This window comes from Eumetopias jubatus, unplaced genomic scaffold (genome assembly GCF_037043125.1).
Source record: "Eumetopias jubatus isolate StellerSeaLion01/CBP00866 unplaced genomic scaffold, mEumJub1_p1.0 scaffold_4, whole genome shotgun sequence".
NCBI classification, from domain to species: domain Eukaryota; kingdom Metazoa; phylum Chordata; class Mammalia; order Carnivora; family Otariidae; genus Eumetopias; species Eumetopias jubatus.
Genome location: NW_028274810.1, coordinates 52,146,513 through 52,162,141, shown reverse-complemented (window position 1 = coordinate 52,162,141; position 15,629 = coordinate 52,146,513). Strand labels below are relative to the sequence as shown.

General features: G+C 34.9%; 1 protein-coding gene across 1 annotated transcript in view; it reads right to left on the bottom strand.

Annotated features, from left to right (window-relative positions):
- Nucleotides 1-15,629, bottom strand: part of CUNH1orf141 (chromosome unknown C1orf141 homolog) — a 45,335-nt gene that overhangs the window by 14,476 nt on the left and 15,230 nt on the right. The window contains 2 exon segments of the mRNA XM_028102444.2: nt 890-957; nt 6,686-6,798. Coding sequence (XP_027958245.2) covers nt 890-957; nt 6,686-6,798 — 181 coding nt within the window.

Below are 15,629 nucleotides of genomic sequence, written 5' to 3'. Positions count from 1 at the left end.
AGACAGTGGATGCTGTAAATCTTCTTAAAAATTATAAAAGGCAGCAATATGCAACAAAAATTATAATGTCCTTAATTATGGTCCAAAGTATGTATTTCTTCATGTTTCACTCTCCATGTTAGCAATAATCAGGGTTAATAATAAATTAATTAATACCTAAGAAACTCTTTTAAATAACTTTTCCTTGCTGATTCTCTGGATAACTTCTCTTTGTAGTCTCCTAGATAAAACTTAATGAATAATATCCAAGGCATGCTCAATGCTCAAGGTTAGTCAACTACTTTCCAGGATGCCCATGAACCTCTGCTCAAATGGTTATCAAGAGTCAATACTGTTGTCAAATTACTATGTTGTACACCTAAAGCTAATGTAACATTGTGTATTACACTTCAATACATCAATTATACTTCAATTAAAAAAAAAAAGTCTGTATTGTTGGTCCCAAACCTGTTTATGGTAATTGTTAAATGTAATTATATAATATAAATAACCATAGCATGCTCAAAAAAAAAATGGTCTTGGCTACACATGAAAAGATTACAAATGGATGCATATTTTCATATTTTAAATTAAAATTAAATATTTAAGTTATGCATGTAGAGTTTTTTATGATGTCCTGTTTTAACTGACTTTATGGTAACTGTTAATGCCTTATCATATTCAATAAATAATTTCTGCTGTATGGACCATCAAGCAAATAATATATTATTTTCTGTATTATCCCTGTACATAAAGTTTTAGTAATATCAAAGATGAAATCACTTTAGAATTTTACATTTTTGAATCCTAAAATACATTTGAATTTGGGACTTATAGAAGTATACATAAAATTGTCGGCACTAATCTGATTTTCTACCAAGTAATTGTTAAGTGGACAAATTAAACCTACCTCAGTTGTATCCTTAAGATAAAGAAAGGGTCTAAAAGATCTTGATTTCAGATTTTCTTTCAATGGCTCTAAAGAAACAAATCCAAACATAACTGATCTTTCCATACTATTAGACTACTTCTAATCTATCAATAAACCATTTTCTCTACTTCTAATAAACTTTTCGGAAATGTAATTTAATAAACTTAGGTGCTTACAAATGCATTACATTTACATTTTCAGAGCTAAATATATTCTAATTTGCTTTAAAAGTGAGTTTCTATTAACAGAATACAACTTTTGATTATTTATTTCTTCTACTTATCAGAAACTATGGGGGGTCAGAACTATGACTTCAGAACACACAACAAAGTGGTATCTTCAGGGAAAAAAATGGATTTCTAAATAAAATGGAATCACAATAATTAAAGGAAACTTTTCATTCATTATTCCTTTGAAGACAGAAATATTCCTCTCAACCTGAATCCACCCCCAAACCTTAATTATTTATTAATCTGGATTACCCTCTAATGGATTTTCTTAAGGTAGGTATGGTATCAGGTCAAGCATACAGACTTTGGATTTAGATAGCCTGGGACCAAAATCTATGTTTTTTCTGTAAATCCTGTAGCCTCAGGTTATTTAACTTCTGTGAGCCTTAGTTTTCTCATCAGTTAAGGGGAAATAATGGTGCTTACCTTAGAGGAATGCTGTGAGGATTAAATGAGATAATAGATTTAAAAACTTAATAGTATCTGGCATTCATTCAATCAACAGTTTTTTTATTGATCACCTATTACATGCCAAGCACTGGTGTTGGACTCTGTAATTCTGATTCCTACCCAATGATGCAAACATTTTAGTGGTAATAGAGAAAATAAACAAGTAAGACAAAGGAGTGAATAATTATAAATGAAGATACATGCTATGATAGAAATAAATAGATTTTGGTGAGGGAGAACAACAGAGGGAGGTATAATTTAGATAGGGTAGTTGCTGTGGACTGAATGTGTCCCTCCCAAAATTTATATGTTGAAGCTCTAATCCTCAGTGTGATGGTATTTGGAGGTGAAGCCTTTGGGAGTTAATGAGGTAGATGAGGTAATGTGAGTGAACTTCCTGTGATGGGATTAATGCCCTTCCAAGAAAAGACATGAAAGAGATAATCTCTCTCTCCACCATGTAAGGATACAGACAAGAAAACAGCAGTCTGCAAACTAGGTAGAGGGCTCTAGCCAGAACCTAATCATACTGGCACCCTGATCTCAATCTTCCAGCCTCTAGAATTGTGAGAAATAAATATTTGTTGTTTAAACCACCCAATCTATAGTAATTTGTTAGAGCAGCCCAAACTGACTAAGAGAGAAATTGGCACTGAGAAATGAGGTGCTGCTGTAACAAAAAAATAGGAAAGTGGCTTTGGAACTGGGTAATGAGTAGAAGCTGGAAGAGTTTCAACGTACAGAGTAGAAAAGTCCAGTATTTCCATGAAGGGATTTTAAAGGGGATTCTGGTGAGAATTCTCCAAGATTCTTCCATCTTCTTAGAGAATACATAATCATGTACAGAAATGTTGATAGACATATGGATGGCCAAAGCCATTCTGATGAGGTCTCATAGAAATTAGAAAAATATTGTTAAACAATGGAGAAAAGGCTATCCTTGTTATAAAGTGACAAAGAACTTGGCTGAATTATGTTTGCATTCTAGTGTTTTGTGAAAGGTAGAAATTATGAGTGGTGAAACGATATTTAGCTGTAATTTCTTAGCAAAGAATTTTGCATCAGGAGAAATCATACCTTGAGTCTCACCAATGTCTGATTAAGATAATATTTAAATAAGACTCTGGATTTTAACAATAACCTAAAAAGTCAGATGTCAGTAAAATAATTGAAGTGTTCTAAGATCCTTTTATTGTCCAGAATGAGGGTAATACTAGATTTTAAAAGATTGCATAGGGTAATCATTTACTATATGCTGGCTAACTGAACATAATTTAAAAATAATAATAATTGGGACACCTGGGTGGTACAGTTGGGCAACCGACTTTGGTTCAGGTCATGATCCCAGGATTCTGGGATCGAGTCCCACATCGGGCTCCTTGCTCAGTGGGGAGCCTGCTTCTCCCTCTGCCTTCTGATCCCCCTGCTTGTGCTCTCTCTCTATCCAACAAATAAATAAAATCTTTAAAAAAATAAATAAATAAAAATTAAAAAATAATAAAATTTTAAAAAATTAAAAAAGAATAGAAACAGAGTAAATAACTTCCAAATTAATAAAGGAGAAAAGTGAAACTTAAGAAATTCAATCCTAGAGAAAAGATGAGAAGATAGGGAAAAAAGTATAGAATTAAAAGGGCAAATAAAAAACAAAATAAGATGGCAAAATTAAATCCAAAGATATTAGTAATTACATTAAGTGGAAATGGACTAAGCATTCCGTTTCAAAGACAAAGATTACTACAGTAGATTTAATTATGATTTAATTTTATGTAATTTAATATTATGATATTTACAAGAAATAAATCTAGATTACAATGTTATAAGAAGGTAATAAAATGATGGAGAAAGATATACCATTTAATGGTAGCCAAAAGAAAGCTGGGGCAACTACAGTAATACTGGGTAGTAAGACAATTTCATTGTAAGACAATCGCTTTACAATGAAAAAGGGTTCAGTTCACTAGAAACATAATAATTTTAAATTTTATGTAAATGGTAACATTGCCTAAACTATATTAAAAATGTATAAAGTAAAATTTGATGCTACAAGGAAAAATAAAAGTCTGAAATTTCTCACTAACTGACAGAAGAGCAAATAGAAAAATCAATAAGGATATAAAAGAGTCGAAAAATATAGGGAACAAATTTGACCTAAAAGACATATACAGAACAGTGTAGTCAGCTACTGTAGGATATACATTATTTTCAAGCACATAGAGAGCATTTACAACAATTAACCATATACTGAGTGATAACACACATTAACTAATTACATAGGACTGAAATCATAAGGAGTGTATCCTCAAACAACCATGTAATTGTGCTAAAAAGCTATAGTCAAAAGATAATTAGAAAAGCTTCAAATAGGGATGCCTAGATGACTCAATCGGTTAAGTGCCTGCCTTCAGCTCAGGTCATGATCCAAGGATCCTGGGATGGAGTCCCCCATCAGGCTCCCTGCTCAGTGGGAAGCCTGCTTCTCCCTCTGCCTGCTGCTCCCCCTGCTTGTGCTTGCTCTTTCTGACAAATAAATAAAATCTTTAAAAAAAAGAAAAGAAAAGAAAAACCTCAAATATTTTGAGTGGAGACATATACTTCTAAATAACCAAAGGGTCAGAGAAAAAAAACATAGTGGAAAATAGAAAATATCCATGATATTCTTGGAGAACAAAGTTGGAAGACTTGCTCTACCAAATTCAATGGTTATTTTAAGCTACATAAATTAATGTGGTATGGTATTAATGATAAATAGACAAATAATGAAATAGAATAAGATCCCCAGAGCAAAGAGCCCAGAGCATTAGGGAAAGAATAGCCTTTTAAATTACATGCTGAGATAACTATATCCACATGCAAAATTAAATTTGACCCTTGCCTCACTCAAAATTTAATTACAGGTAGACTTCAGGCCTAAATGTAAAAAGAAGACCTGAGGTCTTTTATAAGATAAATAGTAGGGAAACATTTCTTAAATATTCTTAAATATGGAACAAAAGAACTAACCAAATGGAGAAAGATTTGGTATATTTGACTTTATTAAAGCCAAAGAAATTCTGCTCATCAAAAAGACACCATAGAGTGAAAAAAAAGAAAAAAAAAGAAAAAACAAGAGAAAAGGGAAGATATTCACAATACATAAAAACAACAAAAAACTAGTGACCAAAATATATAAAGAAATCAATGAGAAAAGGACAAAAACCTACTTTTAAAATGATCTAAGGGGCATGTGGGTGGCTCAGTCAGTTAAGCATCTGACTCTGGGTCTGGTCATGATCTCAGGATCCTGGGATCGAGTTCCACATCAAGGCCCACTTTGAGCTCTGCGCTCAGTGGGGAGTCTCCTTCTCTCTCTCCCTCTGCCCCTCCCCCCCCACTCATGTTCTCTCTCTCTCTCAAATAAATAAATAAAATCTTTAAAATAAAATAAAATGAGCTAAAGCTCAGATGATTTCCAAAAGTGTAAGTTTAATTGATCAATAGTTTTATGAAAAAGTTCTCAAACTTAATGGTAATCATGGAAATGCAAATTAAAACATAATCATATATTATTATGTACACTAAAATAAAAATCAGGCGATTCTGAATGTTAGCAAGAAAGCAGAACAAAAAGAACTCTCACAAATCTGATGGGAGCACAAATTGGTACAAATACTTTGGAAAGTTTGCCAGTATTTATTATAGTTGAAGATAAGTATATCTGGCAATATAAATCCTGGATATGCACTTTCAAGAAACTTACACGTATGCAGTAGGATGCATAAACAAGAATGTTCATTCAGCATTGTAATGGCTGACAAACCAAAAACCCAAAATTTCAACAGTAGAATAGATAAATTGTGATATACAGTTGATCCTTGAACAACATAGGTTTGAACTACATGAGTCCATTTACACATAGATTTTTTTGATACAGTACAGTACTGTAAATGTATTTTCTCTTCCTTATGATTTTCTTAATAACATTTTTTCTTTATTTTATTACAAGAATATAGCATATAATACATATGTAAAATATGTGTTTATGTTATTGGAAAGACTTCTGGTCAACAGTAGACTATTAAGTTTTGGGGAAATCAAAAGTTATATGTGGATTTTTGACTGTGCAGTGGAGTCAGTGCTCCTAACGCCCATGTTGTTCAAGGGTCAACTGTACACTATTTTAACGATGGAGAAGATAAATTAAGAGGAGAGACTGAAGAGTGATATAGCAGGAAAACAAGAGATATGGGTTCCAAAATCCCAAAGAGGAGAGTTTTAAGAAGGAGGGACTGATCAACCAACTATATTTGTATTGAGAAGTGGAAGAAAATGAAACCAGAGAAATATTATTTGTACTTAGCAATGGAGATCATTGGTACTCTTGATCAGAGTAGCTTTAGTAGAATGGTGGAGGCAGAAACCAGACTGGAGTTGTCTGAAGTTTGAACAAAATTTGAGAAAGTAGAGACAGTGTATGTAAACAAGTCCTTTGAGAATTTAGATGATGAAGTGTTTCAGAGAAATGAGGCAATATAGGGTAATGTAGAGTCAGGGAACCTCAGTCAAAGGGGTCAATGAAAATGATTCAATCGAATGGTTCTTTGATAATCCCAAAGAAAAACAAAGGCAACACAAAACTCTAAAATTCTCTGAAGATCTGCAGTGCTAGTTCCTAGCTTACAGATTCCTTAAGTTTCGAAGAAAGTTCCTTTACTTTACAGTTTCTATAAAGTAAGTTTTTATTAAGCAAGATGTCCATACTTGATTGATTTCTTTTTTTAACAGTAACAAGAAAACTCTTAGGGTTGACCTGAAAGGAAACTCACATATCTTCTTTCTAGAAAAATAAACATAAAAATATATTCTTAATTTGTGACTTGTATAAATTGTCCATTCTGATATTGAACATCTCTTCCTCTTAGGAAATTCTTCTTTCTGGCTCACTGAAATCTTTCACACTGCAGTTATAAGCCCTATACTTTCAAGCAATTTCTTTCAACAGAGACATCAAATCATCAAGAACTTTTAAGATACACGTTAATAAATAATAAAGTATATAATAAAAGCACTCATTAATACATTAAAGGAGAAATAAATATGTTACATGGAGCATTACCTATTGACTTGCTTTCTTGATTTTTTATATTTGTTGGTGCAAAGTGTGGTCTTAAATTTAACTTTTCAAAATCACTCTTTCTAGGTTCAGGTTCATCTTTGAAGAAGACATATCTAGAAAAAATAAAATTAATCTAAATTAGAATATTCAGAAAAATCTATGAAACTAATCTAAAAAATAAATTTGGAGAAATGTGGTTAAGTCCCAGTTATATAGATTAGATGTTGTTGTATTAATAACATTACAATACAAAATGTAGAAGGATGGGACTAAGCCAGAGCTGAAAATATTAGTGATAATCACTTGAAGTAAAGACAGATAGGAAGCTGCTATTGTCATAGGATTGAGGGCACTCTAGGAAACTATAGTTCATAAGCTGATTAACCCTTTAAAAATATGCTGGAAATTCATTAAATGAGCTATTGGGGACATTGTCAGACCTGAGTTACAGTCATAGGACACAGAGTTATGGTCAGTTCAGATACCAAAATAGTAGACCAGATAGAATAATAGTGTTTATTTATTATAAAGGAAATTTTCTCCACTAAATCCTTTAACTGACTATTGATGGTATGTAATACAGTTAAGGAAGTAATAAATAATAAATAATAATAAAGTATTACATAATTCACATTTCTGACCACTAAATGCTGGAATGATTCAGTCATCCAACCTTAGACACTCACCTTCAGTTGATATCTAATCTCACATCTTTACATATTATCTATAGACTGATGTCTCCCAGGTTTATAATTATAATTTATAATTTATAATTTATAATCTCTCAAACTCTTCCCTGAGCTCCAGATTTATATATCCAACTGCTACATGACTTCTGCATTTAGGTATATTGTAGGCATCTCAAATTTAACACATTCAAAACCAAATCCTGGCTTTTGCTTCCTTCCCAATCTGTTCCTCTTTGAGGCTTCCCCAGCTGCATTCAACCAGAGGCTTAGGCCAAAAACTTGACAATATCTTTGATTTCTCTTTCCCTCATTCCCCATTCCCAACTGTTGCCAAATCTCACTGGATCTTTCTTTGAAACACATCCCAAATCCAGCTACTTCCTTCCTTGTTACTTCTACCCTAGTCCAAGACACCTTCATCTCCCAACTGAGCTACTTCCATAGGTTTCTCGCCTTCTGTTTCTCTCTGCTATCACTCATCCCCTACAGTCTATTGCCAATGCAACCATGGTGGCACCCATAAAATATAAACGTGATTGGCATTTCCCTCCAATTGTTTCCTACTAGACTAAACTAAGTTTCAAAATTCTCACTCCAAGACAGAAACTGTCTGCCATTGCTCATGTTTCTAAGTAGAGGAACTTCCACTGAATGCCCCGCCAGGGCTCTCTCTGTGCACCCACCCCCCACCTCCACATGGAAGCAGTGAATTTTCCAGCTCTTTGGTTTAAGGAAAAAGGAACTTAAGCTCCCATTTAAGGACTTTGGCATTTGCTCTTCCCTCTGTCTGTAATATTCTTTCCCCGGCTACTGCCAAGGTTTACTTCCTTAAGTTATAAGAGAGAATTTTGTTAAGACTACTCAAATTTCCATCTCTCCAGAAAGGTCTTTTCTTTCCCCTTCTCTATCTAAAATAGTAATCCCTACCAATCTTAATTCCTTTATTATATTTTTCTTCATAGTGTTTATCACTAGTGGATTTATATTATATATTCATTTGTTCATTTAGTTTGATATCTGTCTCCCCACCTTATCCTAAAACATAAATTGAGGGCAGAGTTTGTTTTGTTCACTGTTGAATACCCAGCACCTAGAACAGTGACTGGCACATAGTAGTACATGTGTAATAAATGTGTTGAGTGCACAAATTGTTCTGGTAAATTTTTATTAAACTTTCTTATCATCTTATAATTTCCAATGAGATTTTAGTTTATTCTCTTCGGGTTTTTCAGTAAACAACCATTTAATCTTCATAACATAATTTATCTGTTCTTATCCAAACATTTATATTTTGTCTTATGTTCTTATTTAATATCACTGGCAAGCACTTCGAGAATAGTGCAGTATAGTGAGAACAGCATCTTTCTGCTTTTAATTTAAATGGAAATGTGTCAAGTGTTCCAACCTAAGGATGATGTTGGCTATATAGTCTTGTTAAGGAGATCTTTTTTTTAGCCTTATCTTATTAAGTCATTTTTCAAATACATTTGCAGAATATATAGAGGTGTTTGGATATGAATTTCTTTATGGTGAACTAAAGAGTGTGGACTTTGGAGTTGGATCTTACTTTGCATCTTGACTCTATGTGAACTTCTGCAGAATATTGATAGCCTCTGAATCTCAGTCTTTCACAGGCCAAATGCAGGTATTAGCTACCTTATAGGGTTAGTATAAGAATTTTGTAAAATAAGGTTTAGAAAGTGCTCAGCAAATGTTTGTGACATAGTAAGAGGTCAATGTGAAGTACTTTTTATTATTCCTGAAATTTACTCCACTTAGTTATAGTAGAGTAATATTTATTTAATATAGTGTTAGATTCTACTTTGTTAATACAGTAAGTTATTGAAAGGCACTTATCCTGATGTTTTAAAGTGGATGACCAGATGATTTTTTAGCCACAGCTGAGTAAAAAGGAATAAACAGTCTGTATTCTACAAAGGCCCACCAATATTTGGAGTTAGACATTCCCTTCTTCTCTCCCAAGTAGTAGAAAACTGTAATGGGGTAGGGGGACATATCAGAATTATGTCATTGACCTCATAGAGTCAGCCGTGGCTTTTCCTTCTCTTTTCAGTGTCGAAGGGAGCAGGGATGCATAGGGTTTCCTAAGGAATCACTTATAAAGCCTTGCATTTGCTCTTCCTTCTGTCTGTAATATTCTGCCATCTCATTCCTCAGCTGCACACCCGTTAGCACACTTGCTGATTTGCCCTATGTCTAGCTATATAAAAACAAATTTGGAGGGTAGAGTGGGGACGAGAAATCAGAGCACACCGCATCCCACTGTTTGGTATGGCAAGGATACTTGAGTTTCTGAGGGGGAAAATGGACATTGGGGTTATTACTGGGCTTAGGCCACTTTGCTGTTTCCCCACTCAGATTGCTGACTGCCAAGCTAGTGATCCTTAGCAAAAGAGGTTGTAACATATATAGGAGAGTGTAAGAGTTGAGGGTGAATTTGAAGAGGTGTGGCTGAAGGAGGCTCTCCTTCATTAGGGAACTGGTCTGTCTGAGGCACTGTTACCATGCATCGTTAAAGAGTTAGGCTCTTTTTTGTCTTCTCCTTCTTCTTGCAACTGTAAGGATTGCAATTTCTTGAGGGCAAGCACTATGTCAAATATAGAAATTCTGAGGCTCCTCTTCCCTTGGGACAAACACCACCTCTCATGCCAACACCAAATGCCTAACACTTATTACATAAGCACACAGGAAAAGCTTTTCTTCTTTTTCAATTGAGATATATTTGATCTACATTGTATTTGTCTCACGTGTACAACAAAATTATTTGCTATATGTATATATTGTGAAATGATCACCACAATAAGTCTAGTTAATATTCATCACCATACATCGTTACAAACTTTTCTTTCTTATGATGAGAACTTTTAAGATCTACTCCCTTAGCAACTTTCAAACATGCAACGCAATATTGTTGACTATAGTCACCATGCTGTACATTAGACTTATTTATCTTATAAACTGGAAGTTTCTATCTTATGACCATCTTCACCCATTTCACCAGGAAGGCTCTTTTTGACTACAGTTGGCTGGAAGATGACAAACGAGAAAGAAGATGGTAGCAGTAGCTAGGTAAGTAAGAAGCACTGTCCTTTCCTTCTCCCTCCTCTCTTACTCCCATACAAGGGTGTGGGCAGGGGGTGTGGTGCTGGTAAATATTTAATAACCTTTTGTCCAAGTGTAGTTCCAACACGAATGTTGATTGACATTTTCATTTACCTTAACGAATAACATGAACGTGAAACAATAAAGACATATTTTGGAACTTCACTCATTCATCAATGACATAAGCTACTTTTTTCTGCTGAGCCAGACAATAATTTTTGAATTCTAGAATATGTCCTCAATTTTGTGTGCTATTCAGTGTATGATGGCGACAGGCAAGACAAACTTTTAAGTTTAATCTTCATGAACATTTTTCTTCCCCACTTTCTTAAATCTAGACAAATAACAAATCAAGCCCCCTGTTTGTAGTGTTTGCCAGTTTCTACGGTGTAAACACGCCCATGGTTGATTTCAAGTGATTTCAGTGATGGGACATCACTGAATGAGGAATTGAAAAGAAATGTGTAGTAACATGATATTATATAATAGTTCCACCATATGGATACAATAGCTGTAAATGATTTCAATCACAGATAATAGTAAAATATAGTAAAATAATTGGGAAGGGATGAGTTTTGAGTATTTGTTTTTACTATGTTGTTGAATTTTTAGCTTATATAGTTTAATTTTTAATAATAACTTAACCATCTCATAAAATCCCTGAAAATTCAACAGTCAGTCAGTTCTAACAAATTGGTAGGAGCTGGCTCTAGCACAACACTTTTCCCATACCAGAAGCACAAAAGATTATAGGAAGGAAGAAGGGGAGGTGTGCTAGGAAGACTACACCCACCTCCAATTCACTGGCCATACTCCTTTTCCACTTCAGCTCCCACAGTGTCAATAGACTGGCTAGACAGGGGAAGGGAAAGCCTCAACTGGCATGTGGGATCAAAATACTAAATTGGACAGACTTTTAATAACCAAAAGTGATCAGAGCGAAATTGGAGAAATATAAAACTGTTTTATGTTACGTGTTCCTGAGTTGAGAATAGGCAAATGAAACAATTAAGCTAATATTTTATTTTAGGTTTTAAAAAAAACTATATTTGTAAGTGAAATTCAACAGTGGTTTTACTCTTGTGGTCAGACATGAGGATCAAAGACATCTTTTTAAAAAGGACTGAAACTATTCCATTTTTGTTTATGCTCAGAAACCATTTAAATACTTCTTTGAAACTTTGAAGAAACTGACCTCTGACACAGCTTCAAGATGGTAGTTTTGTAAAAGATCATTATTTGACTATTTCTCAAAATTTTCTAATTATTAATTTATTTATGTTTTCATTTTCTTGTTGAGACTATTTTCCCCATTTATACTTTCCCAGATTATTCATTATTACACCCGTGTTTCAAAGCAAAGTACTCATTATAATTATTTTAATTTCTTCTATATTCATAGTTTTAGCTCCTTCCTCATTACTGATATTGTGCCTTTATTTTGCCTATTTTTTCCCTTCAATTTCTCAAATTATGGTCATTTTAACATTCTTTTGGGAGGTGTTAGACATGCTAATTTTGTAAAACACTTTTAAAGGTCCCGTATGCTTATGAGAGGAAAGTCAAAACTTGGTGGAAGTACCAGGAAATGATGGGGTTTTTATTTTTATTTTTTTATCTTTCAATAAATGCACACTTAACATGATTTATAAGAAATAAATTGAACCAAATGCTAGATATTTGGTTTATAAGATTAATTATACACAAACTCTGTCCTCAAGTGATCATGATTTTCTTTTCTAGTTTACAATGTCTCTTGTCATATTGTTTTTACTTCTTTTAAAAAACTTTATTATAGGGATTAATTTTGTGAATAACCTAAATTATAGACCCTGCTACTTAGAAACAGATAGACTTAGAGGGTAGACAAAATGGGTATATACACAGAGTTCTTCTAAGCCTGCAGGGACCTGGATAAGGGTGTTCTCTTACTCACTGAATAATGAGCCCAAAGTATGTTTACCACTCAGTTTGCAAAAGAAGAGGGGGGAAGGGTGTCACAGTTTGTCATTCGACCTCCACGCTTCTTTCCTCAAAGTAGGTGGGAAGAACTGTGAAAGGTCTGAGATTTGACCCTACTTACAAGCTAACAAGGTACCTACTATAGTTTCATCTATGCTTGTAAAGAAGTAGACTCCTGGGTCAGGGACAAAAGCCTAATTATTGCTCACAGTGATAGGAATAGCATTTTCTGCACCAGTTCTTTGAGCCCCAGTTCCACAGGGCAGAGGGCCAGATGATTCCTGCACACACAGTGGGTAATGTTAGAGGAGTGGAACCCTGAACTTATGGAACCCAAATCTTTTACAATGGACAGTAACAAGTCTGCTCTTGCTCAGAGAAAAGCACTATCTCTTTTTTTTTTATTTAAAGATTTTTATTTATTCATTTGAGCGAGAGAGAATAAGAGAGAGAGAGTGTGAAAGCGGGGGAGGGTCAGAGGGAGAAGCAGACTCCCCACTGAGCAGGGAGCCCGATGTGGGGCTCCATCCCGGGACTCCAGGATCATGACCTGAGCCGAAGGCAGTTGTTTAACCAACTGAGCCACCCAGGTGCCCCAAAAACACTATCTCTTTAAAGGCTTTTTGTTATACAAAAGTCCTTGAGGAGATAGGAACAAAGGCATCCAGTGCCTCTGCTCACAAGATGTACAAAAACACAAGAGATCCATGGAGAATTTTTTCCAACAGCAGAGAAGGAATGGGAGGCTAAGAACCTAGGAATAAAAATTGATTTCCTAGCACTAGGCTCTCATACAATATGAATAATGAAACCTGGATTATAAATTTGGTGGGTTAATTTACTAGCATAAAATCATAAATCGGTTTTCTATAAATTGTATTGGTTTTGAGCTGCTTATATATATTTTTAATTCATCCCCCTCTCCCTCCCCCTTTTTGGTCTTATATTTAGGAAAATTCCCTGTGAAATTATATCCTGTTGTAGTTGAGTTAAGGGAATATAGGTAAGGGCCTTGATTTTGTACTGCATGGGCTAGAGTTAAAGGAACGTTGCTGCACATCATGGAATGAATGTGAAATGGCACTGGCACATAAAAGGAAGTAACCCAAGAGAAGGGCACAGCTCTGACGGAAGCATGGGGGCTGCTCTAAAAGCTGCCTCTTCCCACCTGGAAATCTCTTATGGATAACTTCCCTGATAATGCTTTGGAATGTTTTCTTGTTTTTACAGAACAGCCACTGTGAGATGAAATCCAGAGCTTTCATTCTGATGCCATGGGATAATTCCAAATACATTTTTGTGTCATAAAGACTTCCAGTTTGGATCTTTATTTTAATTATATTACATTTTAATTTGGATAAAATAGTTCTCCAGGTAAATTCCTCAGAAAGAATACATAGGCAGATAACCTTGTATAGTTTTTCATACCCTAAAATTTGTCTCTCTTTTGTTCTCATAAATAAATGATGGTTCAAAAAAATAAAAAATTTTAAAAAAATGATGATTCATCCAAATAGAGGATTCTTGGATTGCCATTCTATTCAAAAGTTGAAAATGGTTTATTATTTTCTAGCCTCAGAAATGCAGATGAGATGTATGAAACTCATTTGCTTTCCTTTCCTTTGTAATTAACCAACTTTTTTCTACCTTTGGAATTAAATAATCAAATAATTTTACTGTAAGTCTAGCACTTGGTAACTCTTTTGATCTGAAAATTCAAGTATGTCTTCAAAAAAGGGGCATTTTTCCCCTAATATTTCTTTATTTCCTTACCATGTTTCTTATTTTCCTGATTTATGTATTAAGTATATATTTACAGGTCAAATATCCTGATTGTGCCTCTATTTGACCTTCTAGATTATCAATCCAGTTTGCATCTGTATTCTATTTATTTTCCTACTCAATTTTTTATTTAGAAATATATATATACATTAAGATTTATTTATTTGTGAGAGAGAGAATGGGGGGGGCAGAGGGAGAGGAAGAGAGAATCTTAAGCAGACTGTGCTGAGTACAGAGCCTGACATGGAGCTCAATTTCACAACCATGAGATCATGACCTGAGCCCAAACCAAGGGTTCGACGCTTAACTGACTGCGCCACCCAGGAGCCCCCAGAAATACTTTTTATTTATTTTTTATTTTTTATTTTTTTTAAAGATTTATTTATTTATTTTGAGAGAGTGAGAATGAGACCGAGAGAGAGAGTACATGAGAGGGGGGAGGGTTAGAGGGAGAAGCAGGCTCCTCGCCGAGCAGGGAACCGATGCGGGACTCCATCCTCGGACTCCAGGATCATGACCTGAGCCGAAGGCAGTCGTTTAACCAACTGAGCCACCCAGGCACCCCAGAAATATTTTTTAAATCCCTTTTTACTTTAGAAGTATTTTTAAATCCCTTCACTTATTTTTAAATCCCTGATTATTTGTGTCCTTAAGATACATATTTTCTTAAGTTCTCTTCTGTTTCTTCCATAATCTGCCTTATTAGGAGTCACCTCTTCTGATTGTTTTGTCTCCCTCCTTCATATGAGTGACCTGTGATTTCTCTTTGGCCTCTCATTTCAGTGAATGTAGGTTCCCTCAGCACCTATAAAAGTCAGGCTATTTGAAACTCAGGTAATATCAGTCAGGGAGAAATAAGATTTTTTTGCCATTTATTAGCCGCAAATAAGCTGTTATAAGAGGGTGACTGAGGGAGGGACAAATGAAGAGGCCTCTAGAAATGTTTCTCAAATTTCTAGCTGTATATTAGAATCATCTAGGGTGCTTTGATGCCCAGACTTTTCCCCAATAGTTAAATCATGATCTCTAGGCAGGGCTCAGCATATTTTCCAAAAGCTCTCAAATGGGCAGTCACTGTTGAGAAGCCCTGCTCCAGAACATCAGGTTTCTCCGGTTATGAGCAGTAAGTAGGAGTCCTCTTCCAGCTACAGAGAAGAGGAATGTTCAGCCCAGTAGTGAAGCCCTCCCCACAGAGAGCTAGAGTTGAGGCTGTTACCTTCCCAGAATCCTTGTGGGGCCTTGAAGGAGCCTGTGCCCACATAACTGAGAAATGGTGTGGGCAGTAGCAAGCGAGGCATGAATCTCTTTTTCCACTGACATAAAAGTCTCTTTCTTCTCTATCCTTACGGCTCCCACCTCACCCCACCCTGCTTACCTGTGCTTTACCT